Source organism: Dipodomys ordii, unplaced genomic scaffold (genome assembly GCF_000151885.1).
Source record: "Dipodomys ordii isolate 6190 unplaced genomic scaffold, Dord_2.0 Scaffold187, whole genome shotgun sequence".
NCBI lineage: Eukaryota > Metazoa > Chordata > Mammalia > Rodentia > Heteromyidae > Dipodomys > Dipodomys ordii.
The window spans coordinates 1,856,785-1,875,597 of NW_012267403.1; the positions used below are offsets into that span (position 1 = coordinate 1,856,785).

An 18,813-nucleotide genomic window follows, 5' to 3' on the forward strand; every position below is an offset into this window, starting at 1 on the left:
AGCTATTAATGATTCTTCAACAGAGAATTAGTATACTGGGGATGTAACTCAATGGTAGAGCATGACCCTAACATATTCAGAGCTCTGAGTTTAGTCCTAAGCATGGAAAAATATAAAAAAGGGGATTGATATCCTTTTCTTTTTTTTAAACTCAAGGGCTATATTTGTTTAAAAGAGATGCATAGCAAAAAGAAATGTACTCTTTATGTGACTTAGATAACTATAACCCTTCTGTACAATAACAATAAAGATGTACAAAAAGAGGCATAGACTTTTAAACTGAGCAAAGATCTTAAAGATATGTCTTTAGCCTGTCCTTCACTCACTGATCTACTGTTGTCTGATCTCATATAGATGCTTCCTTTTTTTCCCTTTTTTATGTGTGCCAGTAGCGACTTGAACTGAAGGCTTTTTTACTCAAGAATAGTAGCACTCTACTACTTGAGGCACAGCTCCAGTTCCATGTTTTTGCTGGATAATTGAAGAGTCTAACGGACTTTTCCACCCTGGCTGCCTTCAGACCTCAATCCTCAGATCTCAGCCTTCTGAGTCACTAGGATTATAGGCATGAGCTATGAGTGTCTGGCTTACTAAAGCCTATTTTTGAGAGCCTGTAATTCCTTGCTATTCCCAGGTGACTGCACAGGATGTGCGGAAGGAAAGCCCCCTTCTCTTCAAGTTCCGGGCCAAGTTCTATCCTGAGGATGTATCTGAGGAATTGATCCAGGACATCACTCAACGCCTGTTCTTTCTACAAGTGAAGGAGGGGATTCTCAATGATGACATTTATTGCCCACCTGAAACTGCCGTGCTGTTGGCCTCCTATGCTGTCCAGTCCAAGTATGGTGATTTTAATAAGGAGGTGCACAAGTCTGGCTACTTGGCTGGAGACAAGTTGCTGCCCCAGAGGTAAGGTGGTACCCTGACTTCCTTTACCCTGGTCAAAGGGGGTTGTAGCCCAAGGCTGACTAATCCCTGTTCCACAGGGGTTGCCAAATCTGTTCTTTCCACTAGGGTCTCTCTGAAGACTGGGTTCTGATGCTCCAAAAGATATATTTACACATAGTGTCATACTTTTTTTTCTAGCTCCCAATATAAAAAGCCTTTTTCTTTCTCTCTGCCTAGTTACAGAACTTCATTACCCTGGAGACAGGTGCTTATGTAGAACCAGAGATGGATTGATTTTTTCCCCCTCCCTGGTCTTATTTTCTCTATCCTTTTCACTGATTTAGATCTTTTATTTCAGAAGTTCACAGGGGAAACAGAAATGCGTAAGGTAGGGACATGGGGAGCTCAAACAGTCTTTTAATATTAATAACCAGTATACAGACTTCTCTGTTTTTGTAAACTTCAAAATTAGAAGTTCTGTTATTTTTTTGTTTTGCTTAGGCATTATGACAATACATGAAACTAATAAAGCAGGCATTATCCTTATTCTCTGGCTTAGGAAGTAGAGGTACAGAGGAACTTGCATTGAGTTGCCCCATCTCATTTAAGCTGGCTTTGAATCTCATCCTTAGATCTGAGCCTTTTGAATTTATAGGTATGAACCACCAGCACGTAGTATTGAGTTTTTTTTGTTGTTGGTCATAGGACTTGAACTCTGGGCCTGGGCACTGTCCCTGGGTTCTTCAGCTCAAGGCTAGTGCTCTACCAGGTGAGCCACAGCACCACTTCCAGCTTTTTCTGTGTATGTGGTATTGAGGTGGTACTGAAGAAAACCTGGGGCTTCATGCACCCTAGGCAAGCACTCTACCACTAGGCCACATTTCCAGCCCCAGTATTGAATTTGTTGTTGTTGTTGGTCGTGGGTCCTGAACTCTGGGCCTGGGCACTGTCCCTGCGTTCTTCAGGTCAAGGCTAGCACTCTACCACTTGAACCACAGCGCCTCTTCCGGCTTTTTCTGCTTATGTGGTGCTGAGGAATCGAACCCAGGGCCTCATGCATACAAGACAAGCACTCTACCACTGAGCCACCTTCCCAGCTCCCAGTATTGATTTTTTTAACCCTGAATTTTTTTTCTGTGACGTGATATTCATTTCCATAGGCTGTTGGATTAGAAAGCAAAACTAAGCATCATTCTGGGCTCCCTCATGCCATTGGAGCTGCAACATGTATACAACCCATCAGAGTGTATTAAGGAAACTAGTTGTACCCTAAAACTCTCTGAGTCATTGCCATGATGCCTGCAATGCATATTTAAAGCAAACCTTGTTTATAGTCTAGTAGATCTGGGCTTGGTTCTCTGTTCTTTATCCAAAATCCATCTTCTTATCCATGAATGGCATTCTTTTAAATATAAAATGTTGGTCCCAGGAGGATCTAGGGGAGAATGTGCTGTTTTTTTTTTTTTTAGTTTCATCCCAACTCTGAGCCTCTCAGGTCCTCATGGACTTATGACACATTACTGTGCTTAGAGACTGCAGCACAGTATTTTTTTGTTACAGGTACAAAGAAGGTAATCTCATCATCATCTGGTTTGGCCATCTGCTTTTGTAGCTATCCTACTTCTTAGGCAGTTCCTTATGTTTAATATCTTTATTAATTTCAATTTGAGTCTAGTGTACAACCTCAATGGGTCAATTGTAAATGTTTACCAATGCCTTAGAGAACTAAGGGGGATTCCTTTCCCTCCTGCACTTTCTTTCCAGAGTCCTGGAGCAGCACAAACTCAACAAGGACCAGTGGGAGGAGCGGATCCAGGTGTGGCATGAGGAACACCGGGGCATGCTCAGGTAAGCCTATCCAGCAGCTGTGAGCCCCACTCCCCCCACCACTGCCCCTTGCAGGGAGAATGATAGTGGGTTCTAAAGAGATGAGGCAGACAATCAGGTGAATTAATGGATATTGCAGAGAGAGAATATAGGTGATTCTAGCACCTTGAACCATTATGAAGAATGCTCTTTGTTTAGGTAAATAGTGACAAGTAAGTAGCTCAAAAAGTTTTGACTACAAAGAAATGGGGGAGGTCTCAGGATCCCTAGAGAATTTCTGGACTACTTGGTAGCTCTTTCCACAAAAAGAAAGAATGGGGAAAGGAGATCTCTGAACATTGCAAAGAATTTTTTTTTCTAGTTGAGGAATAAACCTCATCATTTTTCCCAACAATACTCTCTAAGCTCTGATAAGAATTTAGATAAAGGTGCTTGTATAAAAGAGGCTTTCACAGAAGTGGTGCTGTGGCTCAAGTAGTAGAGCACTATTCTTGAACAAAAGAAGCTCAAGGACAGCACCCAGGCCCTGAGTTCAAGCCCGAGAACTGGCACCAAAATAAGAGGTTTTCATAATGAATGAGGAGAAGAAAATAGCTTGAATGACAATTGACATGTCAGAGGCCATCAAAGCCTTCCTCCTTATTGGGATCCTCAGATATGAGGTTTTTAACTATAAATTTACTTAACAAAAATCATGTAAGTTCTCTGTTCTCTGACATCAACTTCTATCTCCTTCCCCATGCCTGACGGTATCAGAAACACAGAACAAGTTGGCTTCTCTGTCTCCTTGAGTGACTAAGAGGCTTCCTTCTGTGACATGCCCTTCCCTACTCTGTGTCATTTAGGGAGGATGCTGTCTTGGAATATCTGAAGATTGCCCAAGATCTGGAGATGTATGGTGTGAATTATTTCAGCATCAAGAATAAGAAAGGCTCAGAGCTGTGGCTGGGTGTCGATGCCCTGGGTCTCAACATCTATGAGCAGAATGACAGGTATCCCTTAAACCTCTTTTAGTTTGAATTGCTCTGATATATAGGGTTCATCCTTTTGGATACAGACTTTAGTCTTTTCTACTTAATGTAAGCTAGGCCTGATGATTTTATAACATCCCGTATGCATCTAAATCCTGTACACTGTTGTAGCCACTGACCACATGTGGCTATTGAACACTTGAAATGTGGCTACTTTCAATTGAAAGATGTTGTAAGCACGTTACGGAATACACACCACTTTAATGACCTAATGTGAACAATTAAATGTGTTTTGTCAGTGACAAAAATGTCAAGAGGAATCAGCCTAAAGGAAGAAAGATTTATTTTGGTTCACAGTTTCAGAGGTATCAGTCCATGGTTTCTTGGTGTAATTCCTTTGAGCTTGTGGCATGTGACAGAGTAAAGCTGCTCCTTTCATGGAAGCCAGGAAGTAGAGCTGAAGAATGGGGATGGTGACCCAAGAGTATAACCCCAATGACCTACTTCCTCTAGCTCTAGCTAGGCTCTGCCCTAAGGTTTCTACTACCTTACAATAATACCATTAGCTAGCGCCCAAGCCACATGAATTTTGGGGAAATGTTTAAGATCTAAACTATAAACAGAATATTAAATGTCTCAGTGTTTTAAGAAAATATTTACATATTCTGATGATAGTATTGGTCTGTATTGGCCTAAAGTGTTTATCCAATTCTACCTGTTTATTTTTTTTTACTTATTTTCATATAGGTTAGAAAAAAATTAAAAAGTCATATATGTAATTTTTACTGCATTTTTAGGGTGCAGTTCTGGCCTAGAATTTGCCTCATCAAGATTTGAAGTTCAAGTTCCATGTAATCATTAAGTGGTTTTGTGCTTATAATTTTATTGTAGTTTTATCTCACTTGATTGTTTTTTACATTTGGTATGTCCTTGGTGAGGATGGGGATCAGTAGATTATGGTTTCACATAATTCTGAATTCTGGACTCCAACCTTTATAATATTTGATAGGAGAATCTCAGTTAAATAGGGCTGAAGGACTATTTTAAGATCCATGCCTCAACTAAAAATGGAACAAAATGAATCGTGGAGATTGGAACAGGATTAAGGTGTTGATTGTGGTATTAGGAAGTCCTTTGTAAAACCTCAGTATTGGAAATTGACTTGATGGCATGTGATAGCTGAGCTAGCAATGAAAGGATACGAGTCAGGCAACAGCTCTGTCTGTCTCATCTTGCCTTTGTTCTAATGCTGTTGGTTTCCATTTGTACAGACTGACTCCCAAGATTGGCTTCCCCTGGAGTGAAATTAGGAACATCTCTTTCAATGATAAGAAATTTGTCATCAAGCCTATTGACAAAAAAGCCCCGGTGAGTGACCCTGATAGGTTCTTTGCCAAAGCTTGGATATGCTAGGGGCAATCATGTCATTATATCTGTCCCTCTTTTACTGCAATGTGAGAACATCTACTTAGGTGTGCATATGCATTTGGACAGGGTACACAAATGGAGACAGTTAGAAGGGGATAGCAATACTAAGAAATAGCCAAGAGGCACCTTGTTACCTGTGCCTTCTGCATCTGTCTCTCAAGTGCTATCCTATCTCCCTTTGTGGATAGTGAACACCATAAGAAGTCCAAAGTGCTGCTCCTTAGCCAGTACTATTTACTGCTCTGAGTAAGCACTGTGGTAGAAAGAGAATACACCTCACTTTTCCAGTTCCTGAGCCCCAGAAGGTGGAGAGCTTGTGTATTTGGTGTGTGTGTTGTGTGTGTGTGTGTGTGTGTGTGTTGACCCACTATTAGGACCTCTAAAACTGAGAGCTGGCATATTACCCCAAGTCGAACTCAAATTCACAATCCCTGTCTTTGGGGGACAAGTGAATTATCGATTAGAATACTGGGGCAAGTGTGGTCTATAATTGTGGAAAAAGGGCAAAGCCAGGAAAAGTCCACATCCAAAGATAGTCATCCACACTTAATTCTTTTTCATAGTTTTACTGTAGCACTCTTAGATTTTTCTCCAGAAAAACCACCCTAAGATGAAGAAAATGCTTTGAGTCTAGTCCTGTTCACATGCTCACCCAACTTCACACCAGCTTTCCTGCAGTTGACAGTATTTTTGAGGCTAAGTTAGACATGTAAAATGAAGTTCCTCTCCTCATGTACTTTGTATCCAACAAGAACCAGTGGCCATATTAACTGAGCCTGATCCATTTCATGAAGATTCAGTCTTCTTTGGCCCTGAGATGTCCTTCCCTTTTGTAGGTATTTTCTTCATCCCTCCCACCCTCCCTCCCTCCCTCCCTACCTGCCTCCCTCCCTCCCTTTCTTCCTTCCTTCCTTCCTCTCTTCCTCTCTTTCTCTCTTTCTCTTTTTTTTTGTGTTGATCCTGGGGCTTGAACTCAGGGCCTGAGCAGTGTCCCTGAGCTTTTCCACTCAAAGTTAGTACTCTACCACTTGGGCGACAGTTCCACTTTCAGAATTTTTTTTTGTGCTTAGTTGGAGATAAGAGATTCATGGACTTTTCTACCTAGGCTGGCTTTGAACCACAATCCTCAAATCTTAGCTTCCTGAGTAGCTACGATTACAGGCATGAGCCCCTGCTGCCATGCTTGATAGTATTTTCTGTGTTATGTCCTTAAAGCTTCAACTACATGGGCAAGTATTTAACAGCATACCTAACATCATACCTACTGCAGTGATGAAACTGAGGTTCAAAAAGATGGAGTGATTTTGATTTCTTCAGGGTCATACAACTAGTATTTATACCTAGGTCATTTGACCTTGAGACCCTGTGCTTCTTCCACTCTACCTAAAGCTGTGTGAGATGAAAGAAGTTTGCATTCATTGGCAGAGGAGATGGTGGCTAGCTTATCAGCTGGTGACCTTGGTCCAATGCTATTTGAAGTTTGAAACTCAAACTCACTGGATTTTCTTACGTGTTTTTTTTTTTATTGCTGCTGTGCTCAACTGTCGTCAGAAAAAGGTAAGTAAGAAAGCCAGCTGAGATGAAGGCCTTATTTAACAAACAACAACTAGGACAATCAGTATTTAGGGGATTTATATATTCATCTGTGCGTTTACAGTCTGCCTTGTTCCAAAAAAAATGACACAAGGGGCTAGGTCTAGGATATACTTTTTCCAAGACTCCAGGACCAGTCCAGACATCCAGAGGGGTTAATATCCATACTTAATACCCATTAGGGTATTTTTCTAGGGTTTTTTGGCTTCTAAAAGAGGTCCTTTGAGACTCAGACATATCTCTAGTTAGCAGAGAAGGAAATTGATTCATTGTAATTGACAGTATTGTAGAAGAGTTTTTGTAAGTAAAGATTGAAAGAAATTGTAGTTTGGTAGAAAGAGCACTGGATTCTAGTGTGAGTCCTACTGCTAGCTTGTTCTTCGCATAAATGATCTTTATAATACTTCTTTATCTTGTAATGGTACTGGGGCTTGAACACATATCCTGGGTGCTCTCCCTAAGCTTTTTGGCTCAAGGCTGGTGCTCTATCACTTGAGCCACAGCTCAACTTTTGGCATTTTGCTGGAGATAATAAGCTCAGGGATTTGTCTCTCCCAGCTGATCCTTATATCTCAGCCTCCTAAGTAGCTAGGATTACAGGCATGATTGAATTTAATTTGTCTGAAGGTAGAAGCTCTCTTCTTCCTCCAAACTCATTTTGACTACTATTTTGTCTCCAGGACTTTGTCTTCTATGCTCCTCGGCTGCGAATTAACAAGCGGATCTTGGCCCTTTGTATGGGGAACCATGAACTGTACATGCGCCGTCGCAAGCCCGACACCATCGAGGTGCAGCAGATGAAGGCACAGGCCCGGGAGGAGAAGCACCAGAAACAGATGGAGCGGTAGGTCTTACAGAGCTGGAATGGGGACAGTGTTGGGATAAGCCAGCTTCTCAAAGGCACCAGGCATGCATTGCATACTCATTCCTGAGAAGCAGCCATGAGAAGCATAGAAATTCATAGGCTTGCCTGAAGGAGAGAATTTTGTAATAATTTCCCCTTATCTATGTTCTCATGCAATTGTTGTGCCAGTGAGATTCCATGCACATTTGTGGCACGTGAGGGCTTCATATGCATTTGAGTCTGTATTCTGCAAGGTTTTTTAAGCAGCAATGGGCAGAGCCTTCACAATTTTACAAAGCCCACAGTCCTTGTTATTCAAAATATAATTTGAGGCTCAGCACATCTCAGCATCAACTTGGGAATTTGCTAGAAAGGCAAAATTGGAGACCCTAGCCCAGACCTGCTGATGAGAACATGCATCTCAAAATCCCAAGTGAAGCCAATTATCAATGGCTTGCAGCTATAATCCTAGTAAAGAGGCAGAGATCTGAGGATCCAGGTTAGAAGCCAGCACATTTGGACAATCTGAGAGACTCATCTCCAATTAATCAGCAAAAAATCAGAAGTAGGGATGTGGCTCAAGAGGTATAGCCCCAGTCTTGAGCAAACAAGGTAAGGTAAGGTGTCCAGTCTGAGTTCAAGCCCCAGTAACCCCTCACCCTAAACACACAAAGGATAGAGGTAATTGTGTCTTCAGGTACCCAATAGGCACAGGAAAATATCTTTAGTCATTAGAGAAATGCAAATAATAATGAGATACCACTTCACATTCATTAATATGGATAAAACTAATAACAAATGGCTAATGACGTTGTGGAGAAATTGGAATCCAGGTTTTTGCTAATAGGAATGACAAGTTGTGGGAAATTTTTGACAAATTCTCAAGAAGGTCAGCATTGAATTACTCTACTATATAATCCTGTATTTCTACTCCTGAGTAGCAACAGAGTTAAAATGGGCATTTAAAGAAATATATGCACACATGCATTCATAGTAGCACTATTCACAATCACTAAAAGGTAGAAATAGTCCAAATGTCTACCAATATATCAGTGAATAAAACATTATAAATATATGCAGTGGAATATGTGTTAATCCATTTTGTCTTGCTAAAGCATACCTGAGGCTGAGAGTTTTTTTTTTTTTTTTTTTTGGTAAGGTCGTGGGGCCTGAACTCTGGGCCTGGGTGCTGTCCTTCAGCTCAAGGCTAGTGTTCCACCACTTGAGCCACAGCGCCACTTCTAGCTTTTTTCTTTTTGCTTATGTGGTGCTGAGGAATTGAACCCAGGGCCTCAGGCATGCAAGGCAAGTGCTCTACCACTGAGCCACCTTCCCAGCCCCGAGGCTGAGAGTTTTATAAAGAAAAAAAAATTTACAGCGTGCTAGAGATTCACACCTCTAATCCTAGGTACTTACAAGGCTGAAATCTGAGGATTATGGTTCGAAGCCAGCTTGGGCAGGAAAGCCTGTGAGCCTCTTTATCTCTAGTTAGCCACCAAAAAATCCAGAAGTGGAGCTGTGGCTCAAATGGTAAAACACTAGCCCTAAGCAAAAGAAGCTGAGGGACAGTGCCTAGGCACTGAGTTCAAGCCTTAGAACTGGCATAAAAAATTATTTTGACACATGTTTTGGAAGGTTGAGAAGTCCAATATTGGGCAGCTACATTTGGTGAGAGCCCTGTACTGTTTGATAATGTGTCAGAGAACATCACATAGCAGGGCCATGTGCACAGGAGAGGAGCACATGTGGGACTCAGGGGTAGTACCAGTCGCACTTATACCAACCTACTCTCACAAATACAAATTCAGTTCTGAGGGACCTACCACATTCCTTCTGCACAGGCATTAATCTCTTTTGAGGGTAGTTCCTAATACCCTAATCACCTCAAACCAAGTTCCGCCTCATAAAGGTTTCACTACATCTCAATGCCATTACATTGAAGGCTGAACTTCTAGTACTAAAGCTTTGAGAGACAGACATATCTAAACCATAGCAGAATATCATTTAGCCATATATACTACAGGTGGATGTACCTCTCTAAAGCACTACCCTAGTGAAAGCAGTCACACAAAATGGTTAAATATTGTGTGATGCCATTTATATGAAATAATCTAGAATAGAAAAATGGGTAGAAATGGAATGTAGTTTGGTGGTTGTCAGAGCCTGGGGTGGGGGATGGATAGAAAGGGTGACTGATGAATGAATATGGGGTTTTACTTTGGCATGGTAAACATACTTTGGAAATAGAAAAAAATGGCAATACAACATTGTGAATGTAGTAAATGGGCAGTGATTTTATATTATGTGAACTTCACTTAATGAACTATTTGAGAAGATTCCTGGTTATTTCTATGCAGGCTATCATTAAAGTAGCGCTACTCTAGTGTGTATTCTGTTCCAAACTGTTTGGAACCTCAGAAAACTTCTAGTTTAGTAAGCTGAAAATAACTTCAAATGAAAATGTAGACATTAAAGTTCACATTTGTTATGAAAAAAAAAAAGTCTAGCCAGGTGCTGGTAGTCCATGCCAGCAATCCTAGCTAATTAGGAATGTGAGACCTGGTGAATTATAGTTTGAAGTCAATCTAGGCACAAAAGTTGAGACTCCATCTCCAATTAACCAGTAAAAAGTCAAGCTGGAGGCATGGCTCAGATGTTAGAATACAAGATGTGAACAAGCAAACCAAGTGAGAGAGTAAAGCTTTAAATTCAAATCCCATTACCAGCAAAGAAAAAAAATTACCAAAATTGGAGAGTGGTTCACAGAGCAGCATCTGGCAGGAACATGTCCTCTAAGGCCTCACAATCTCATAGGAAGAAGAGAGGAAATACATAACACTCATGCACATGTATGCACACAAACACAGGACTGTTCCATTTAGTCACTTCATGTTTATTGAGCAGTGAAAAAAATGACAAAAAATATCCCCATTCTCAGCTGGGTGCTGGTGGCTCATGCCTTTAATCCTAGCTACTCAGGAGGCTGAGATCTGAGGATCGCAGTTCAAAGCCAGCTGAGGCAGGAAAAGCTGTGAAACTCTTATTTCCAACAAACCACCAGAAAACCAGAAGTGATGCTGTGGCTCAAGTGGTAGAGCACTAGCCTTGAGTTGAAGAGCTTAGGGACAGCACTCAGGCCCAGAGTTCAAGCCCTATGACCAACAAAAAAATTCCCATTCTCATGAAGCTATCATTCTATTGATCAGACACAAATATAATAATTAAGCAAATTGTGTCATCTATGAGATGAGTAAAATGTGCTATGTAGCCAGATGCTAGTAGCTCATGCCATCATCCTAGCTGCTCAGGAGGCTGAGATCTGAAAATCTCAGTTTACATCCAGCCTAAGCAAGAAAGTCTGTGAGACATTAATCTCCAATTTGCTAACAAAAAGCCAGAAGTAGAGCTGTGTCTCAAGTGATAGAGTTTTAGCCTTGAGGAAGAAAGCTCAGGGGCAGCATGCAAGCCCTGAGTTCAAGCCTACATACTGGCATACACATACAAACAAGTGTGATATAGCCCTGTCCCTGTAGCTCACACCTGTAATCCTAGCTAATTAAGTGGCTGAGATCTGAAGGTGATGGTTTGGGCAGCAGTCTTGAGACTTATCTACAATGAACTACCAAAAAAGCTGGAAGTGAAGCTGTGGCTCAAGTAGTAGAATGCTAGCTTTGAGCAAAAAAACAAGCTTAGGGGCAGTGCCTAGTTTCTGAGTTCAATCCCCAGGACTGACACCAAAGAAAGTACTATGCAGAAAAACAACAGAAAGAGATGAGAGGAGGGTATGCCAAATATTCTGAAGGCTCATGGAGGGGGGGAAGACATGTAGCTAAGGGTTAGAGGACTTTCTAAGAGTAAGAATAAGCAAATGCTTATTACAGATATGCAGTAAACTCGGGAAGAAAGGAATCTAGAGATTTAGAGCAGGCAAAGGTAGGTTTACTCTCCAGATTTGAGCATGGCATCTGACTGCAAAGCTAAAATTTGTCAGGGTCCCATAGGGCCACTTTACAGATAGAGAACCTGAAAACGAAGGCAAAGTAGTAAGATAACTAAGGTCACCCAGTGGTTTACTTGAAGAACCAGAGTTCTTGTTTGGGTCTTCTGACTAAGATCAAACAGATTGGATCCACAGTAGAGCAGCTGATTTAGGGCTCTATTGCAAGGGCAAGACTATGTGGAGCAAATGGACAGTGGCCCAAACTCAGAAGCTCTGGGTGTGTTGGAATGGTAGGTGCCAAAGGACCTAGGGCAAGGAAATCTCCAGACTCAGGGCATCCTTGCTGTCCTATTCACCTCTTCCATTCCTTCCCCCAGTGCTCTGCTGGAAAATGAGAAGAAGAAGCGTGAGATGGCAGAAAAGGAAAAGGAGAAGATTGAACGGGAGAAGGAAGAACTGATGGAGAGGCTGAAGCAGATTGAGGAACAGACTAAGAAAGCTCAGCAAGGTGAGGCTTAGTGTCACCATGAAGGCTGGCTGTACTCTGCTTTACCCAGATTATAGAGTAGTACAACTGGGGCCACAGACTAAATCAGGGAGGTGGGGCAAGAAGCATTCTCAGTGCCTTCTGCCAGCTGTGCCTTGAGGTAGACAGTTCCTTCCTGGGAAGGAAGCTAATGAGCTATCTTCATCTCTGTGACCTTCATTGCTTTCTCCCTTCTTTTTTTCTGCCCAGAACTGGAAGAACAGACCCGTAGGGCTCTGGAACTTGAGCAGGAACGGAAGCGTGCTCAGAGTGAGGCCGAAAAGCTGGCAAAGGAACGTCAGGAAGCTGAAGAGGCCAAGGAGGCCCTGCTTCAGGCCTCCCGGGACCAGAAGAAAACCCAGGAACAGTTGGTAAAACTGCACAGCAGGCTGGGTTGTGAGACTTGCGTTTTCTCTCTTGTTAGCCAAATCTACTTCTAACTCCCTCTGCCTACAAGGCTGATTCTTACCAGTAGGTCTTATCTAAATAGCTCATGTAACAACAGAAGGGCCCATCAGCTGCACTGGACATAGATGAAAATGAACTAAGCAACCCAAAGACAGCAATGGGAAGGGAGGAATGAGAGGGAAAGAGGGAAAAGCTTACACTAAGCAAAAGGAAAGAAATGTAAATAACACCTGATGTGGAAGAAATAATTGTATTGTCAAAGTTCATAGGATTCACAAACTTTATATATGATGATAATGACAATTTGCCTTGTGAAGGTTAAAATGTTTGTGACTTTAAGTATCACTATTCCACAATACTGTGAAATATGTGAAATTTATGTAATCACCTAATATCAATTTTAAAAAAAGAAGAAAAGAAAAGTGAGAGAAGGGGTAGGTTAGGAGCAATGGGTGACAATGTTATCAGACGCTTTGTATTCATATACTGTTTTGTAGAATGGGAACTTCTTTGTACAACTACTTAAAGATAAAAAATTAAAAAAAATAGCTCATGTAGAGACAAGTTGAGCAGCTCAGGATGGTCCAGCAACTTTTTCCAACAGTCTTTTCTAACCATTAGCTTTCATTTGTTTTTCTTTTGTGCTGGTATTAGGACTTCAGTTCAGGGCCTCATGCTGTTACTTAGCTTTTTTTGCTTATGACTGTTATTTTACCACTGAGTCACACTTCCACTTCCAGCATTCTGTTAGTTATTGTAGATGAGAGTCTCATAGACATTTCTGCCCAGACTTGCTTTAAACCTTGATCATCAGATCTCAGTCTCCAGTAGCCAGGATTACAGATATGAGCCACTGGTGCCCTGCTTCCATTCATTTTCCTAACCCTTGGATATCTTAACCGGTAACCTGGCAAAGGAAAGGGAAGGAGGAAAGAAACAGACTCACAGTTAATTGAGTACCTACTATGGTATAGGCTAGGCACATTCCCTTTTCTTACTATTCTAATTTTTTCTAGTGACTATGATATTAACACCCACATAAAACTCATGCACGGATAAGGAAATTAGATCTAAGAGAGGTTAAAAGACTTGCCAAAGGTCACACACTTGTGATTAGACAAGGATTAGAAATCCCCTTTCTGTCTGCATTTGAAAGAAACTATATGTAAAACCATGTGCCCATGTATTTGAGGGAGAGGGGCTAGGATGAGTACTCATACATTCCAAGTGTTTTTTGATTCAGAAGTTAAAAACTTATGGTCCCAATATCTTTTTCTGTTATTTTTTTCCCTTGTACTACGGTTTGAAATCACAGCTTTTTGCTCTCAGTTCGATTTTTTGCTTAAGGCTAGTATTCTACAATTTGAGGCACAACTATACTTATGGCTTTTTGCTGGTTAATTGGAGATGAGTCTCATAGACTTTCCTGCCTAGGCTGGCTTGAGACCTCAATCCGCAGATCTTAGCCTCCAGAGTAGCTAGGGTTACAGATGTTAGCTACCTATGCTTGACATCTAATTCCTTGACATGCTCTACCTTTGTCCTGTTTTGGGTGGGACTAGAGAGAACTAGACTATCTCTCAGGAAGAAGTTGTCATGGGCAACTGGTCCAAAGTATAAGGGAATGAATAAGCTTTTCCTCCTGTTCAGAGTGCCTTGTGATGCTTGAGTGTTTTTTCTTGTACTTGTCCTGAGAAGAGTCTTAGTGAAGTTCTCTGCATCCTCAGATAGTAGGGAAATGTCTGCCACTCCAAGCTGCAGTCTAAAAAGCCTGCATTAATTATTTACTCAATTAATTAATTTACCTTTAAGTAGTTGTACGAAAGAGCTTCAATGCAACATGTCAGATTGAATGCAATGCTTCTTGATCAATGCCACTCTAAAGCTTTCTTGAGACTACATCTGAATGCATACTTGGGATAGGGACAAGAATAAGGGATAGAGAAGTGACATTGTCTTCAGGAGTCCTATAGTCCAGGCAGGGAGCTATAACTTAGAAAAAAAGTAGTATGTGTGGAAGATGGGACTGGAATGGAGATTTGTTACCAGACCAGGGCAGCAGCAGGTCCCTTACTGGTTCTTCAGGGGAACTGGGGTATGGACACCTGGACAATGAAGACCAAGACCTTGCTCTTACAGGTTCACAATTTTTCCACAGGCTTCAGAAATGTCAGAGCTGACAGCTCGCATTTCTCAGCTGGAAATGGCCCGACAAAAGAAGGAAAGTGAGGCTGTGGAATGGCAGCAAAAGGTAATCTCAATACCCAGAACAAAGCATTGCGAAGAGGAGTACTTCATACATATGTTCCAGTTCCTTTACTTAGAGCTTGGATCCCTCCTGCTTCCAATCTTCTATTTTTGGTGCCAGTCCTGGTGCTTGAAATTTTCTATCCCAGCTGGCTTCTAAGTGCAATCCTCAGATCTCAGTCTCCTGTGTAGTTAGGATTACAGGTGTGGGCCACAAGTACCCAGGTACTTCCAGCATTCTTTGACAACAGGCACTATGGGAGAAAAGTGCTCAGGTTTTCTGAAATACTTTCTAAAATTTCCCAGTGCCCCTGGGAATTTGTTACAATTGCTCCTATTTCCCAAGTGAAGAAATTAAGGATTCGGCAGATGAAATGATTTTTATCATCTGGTGACTTTCCTCTTACCAAGTTGTTCTAGGCATGCACAGGCTGCCACAAGTGACCTGGTCTGACTGCTGGTCCTTCTCTCTGTCACTGGACAGGCTCAGATGGTACAAGAGGACTTGGAGAAAACCCGTGCGGAGCTGAAGACTGCCATGAGTACACCTCATGTGGCGGAGCCTGCTGAGAATGAGCAGGACGAACAGGATGAGAATGGGGCAGAGGCCAGTGCTGATCTGCGGGCTGATGCCATGGCCAAGGACCGCAGTGAGGAGGAACGGACCACTGAGGCAGAGAAGAACGAGCGTGTGCAGAAGCATCTGAAGGTATCCATGAGGGGCCCAAATATCAAGGAGACATTGCAATGAATTTAGAGCCCTTGGCATGTCCTAGACCAGCGTGGATGAGGATTGGCAGAGGAGTCTATCTTAGAGCTGTCCAGGAATCTGAGCCTCATTTATATGAAACTTGAATTGATCAGACTCTAGCTTACTGCTTTGTTTTTTGGGAAATTTTCTCTCTTCACTACTTTCCACTTTCTCCTGATATACATACCTGTTCCATTCAGAAAGTATCTGTCAGACAGAATTCCTACTCATTATCCAACTGGTGCCCTAAGTGCTTATGTGTGCATCTGTGTGCGTATGGGAGAGAGAAAAGGAGTAGGAAACACTTAAGAGTTGAAATGAGAGGACACCACTGACCCTTGCATCCCCTTTTATTCCCACAGGCCCTCACCTCCGAGCTGGCCAATGCCCGTGATGAGTCCAAGAAGACTGCCAATGACATGATCCATGCTGAGAACATGCGACTTGGACGAGACAAATACAAGACCCTGCGCCAGATCCGGCAGGGCAATACCAAGCAGCGCATTGATGAATTTGAGTCCATGTAATGGGTACTTGCCCAGTCTCTAGGGACCCCTCCTCCCTTCATCTTTCCCCCTATACTCCTTGTACCTTTGCCTAACTCACTGTGCTGGAGCCACTAACTAAAGCAACCCTGGAATCATGCCAAGCATTCAGTGCAGCCATGGGACCAAACGTAGCCCCCTTATCCCCTGCTTACCTGGGTAGACAAATGGCCTACTATGGTGTCACTGGGTCCCACTTTTCCTTCTTTGTCCCATTTAATCTAGCTTATTAGAATAGATCTCTTCCCCAATTCAGATGTACTTTTCACTTGATTTGGCAAATATACCCCCCCACACTTACATGGTTCTTGTAGGGGTTAAGTGTGGAATGGGTTGAAAGCTAGATTCCTTCTCCTGTGCCAATCACTGCCTTCCCCCATCAAGTCCTGTGATTTGCAAGATCCAGGTATTACAGGGTTTAGGGAAGGGTGACAAAGCCCTGTCTATCTTCTCTAGTATGTCAACTGACCTAGGATTTAGCCTCCCACTGCCCATCCCTTTAAGAGTTGATGTAGGCTTTATAATGATTGGAGGATAAATACATTTTTAGTCATTCTTGTTTCTACCTCCCAGATTGAGCCTGTTATAAGCTCAGTCCCAATAAGCCTTCTCTCTGAATTAAGGGACTCAGTTTCTTCCCAGGGTGGGATGGGAGAGATGGTGCCTTCAAGAGGTTTCAATAATATCCTAGAAGGCCATTGGCCCTCTGTTCGGTTAGGGCTTGGTAAGAGATCCTGCACCTCTGCCTTGTGGGTGCCTAGGCTTGTCTCAAATGAACTATCTGGGCACAAGTATACCTTTTTTTAAAATTCCAGGTCCCTGCTTCCTTCTCTAGATTTGTTCTTGTCCCTTCCAATTCCTAAATCTCCTAGACCTGGAATAGAGATAAGTACTCCAAAGCTCAGCAAGCCTTGCCCACAGCTCTTGCCAAAAAGGAGGAAATGTTCATGCTTGGCTTCAGTATTTTCCTGCTAGGTGTTCTAGGCCACTTCTCCCATCAGAGCTACTTGGGCTACAGCTCCTGCTTCATACTTGTGTGGGCCTTGGTATGGTAAGTCCTAGATCTTGAGGCCATTAAGCTTTATTGGGGAGTGGGTAAGAGAAGCTGTGTGTAGTGAGAATAGCTCTTGCCTCTGGTCCCACAGTTTACTACTCGACCCTCTCAGGTGCCCAATATTCCCTGTCCATCACCCCCAGGTCCAAGGTAGTAACTGGGCCCTGCCTCTGACAAACCTCTAACCCAGGTCTTGTCACCAGCTGTGTTGTCCCTTGGAGCTATATATCAGAGAGCTTCTGGGGATTCTGGCCTGGTCCCTTCCACACCTCCATCTTTCTCTCAACCCAGGAGCATCCTTTCCCCACTCCCATTTCATGTGTGCTCTTTTTCTTTCTACCAGTATTATATATTGTAATGATATCTAACTCAATATTGATTTCTGCCTTTCTTGCTAATGCGCTATTAGAAATTAGTCTTGAGGCAGGATCATTTTTTTGGCCTCATTCCTTTACTTACCCTCCACACCTCAGAAGCATATACTATATTATGAAAGGATATTTTGCCAGACACATTAAGAAGCTTTCAGTATTAGTGATGTTACCTGTCACTATAGGTCATGCAGTCCAGTTTTTTTAAGTACTTAGTATTTGGTTGTATTGTTTCTGTTTGCCTTCTCCCCAGGGTTCAGTCCCCTCAGACTATCCTTTTCTTCTATGCAGTGTTCCTACCCAGAAGTTCCCTCAACCCTCTTCTCCCTCCCATCACCACTAACCTTGGGGAGTCTTGTATGCATTGCTGTGAATTATATTGACACTTACTTGGTGATGTGCCCTGTATCAGCTAAATTAAAACCTGTAATTGTGGGGCAACCTAGCTCCCTTAAGGGCAGTAACCCACCCCCAGGGAGGTTGGGGAGAAAAGTTAGATTTTATATTCAGGTTTTTTGTGTGTATTTTTGGGTTTAAAAAATTGTTTTGGAGGGGTTTTTGCTCAACCCATGTTCTATTTCAGTGCCAATAAAATTTAGGAAGACTTCGCTGTGACTCGAATTTTTTTCCCTGTGGCATAGGTAGGTGGCTATATGGCATTTTATTGTAATCACCTCTCTTTAGACCACGTTGGAATCCTTGATTTGCTTCTCCCGCACTTTATCTCTATGGAGAGAAAGGGTAGAGCTACTCCATTTTAACAGGTGGGAATAAGTTCAAAAGAAAGCAGGATAGGAGTTGGCAGTGTCGCTCAGTGGATAGAGCACTAGCTAATGAGTGACAGTGTCAGGTACTGAGTTCGAATCCCCATCTTAGACTTAAAAAAACAACAAAGCAGGATAGCCCCATTATAGAATTGTCACAGTAGACACTGCCCTTTCTGTGGCTGCATGCTAACTTTTCTAGTGTGTTATGGGCTCTTCATTAACTATGTGGTGCTCTTAGATTGGTATTGGGAACTAGAGACTCTGTTACCCAGGCACAAAAATTAAAAACAACAACAACAAAAAAACATGGCAGTTCTGTAGGCTAGATATAGTTATCCTCATCTTTTAAATGAAGAAACTGAGAATCAGGTAAGTCTTCTTAGGTTGTCCCGGACATGGTACCCTTCACTTGGCAGTTCTTTTCTTGGTGGAAAAGTTAAATCACATACTCTTTAAGTTCTCACAACAATCTTTTGATGCAGTGACTCCCAAATATGTCTACCAAATGTTACAATCCTTTAAATGATTGATGTCTCACACATTAATTTTTTTTAAAGTTTCTAACATGCAGACAACACTGTCAGGTCAAATTTTACTTGCATGTAGGGGAGTCCAGGCAGCAACATAGCTGATAATTCCAATGTGTTAACCAG

The 18,813-nt window shown here is 42.2% G+C and overlaps 1 protein-coding gene across 1 annotated transcript in view; it reads left to right on the forward strand.

The window, feature by feature from the left end:
• Positions 1-18,001, forward strand: part of Msn (moesin) — a 40,423-nt gene extending 22,422 nt beyond the window's left edge. Inside the window, exons 4-13 of the mRNA XM_013034304.1 lie at positions 635-909; positions 2,653-2,736; positions 3,561-3,707; positions 4,958-5,054; positions 7,388-7,551; positions 11,869-11,999; positions 12,228-12,388; positions 14,584-14,676; positions 15,157-15,381; positions 15,786-18,001. Coding sequence (XP_012889758.1) covers positions 635-909; positions 2,653-2,736; positions 3,561-3,707; positions 4,958-5,054; positions 7,388-7,551; positions 11,869-11,999; positions 12,228-12,388; positions 14,584-14,676; positions 15,157-15,381; positions 15,786-15,950 — 1,542 coding nt within the window. The 3' untranslated portion in view covers positions 15,951-18,001. The remainder of the gene's footprint in view (positions 1-634; positions 910-2,652; positions 2,737-3,560; positions 3,708-4,957; positions 5,055-7,387; positions 7,552-11,868; positions 12,000-12,227; positions 12,389-14,583; positions 14,677-15,156; positions 15,382-15,785) is intronic.
• Positions 18,002-18,813: the final 812 nt, after the last annotated feature.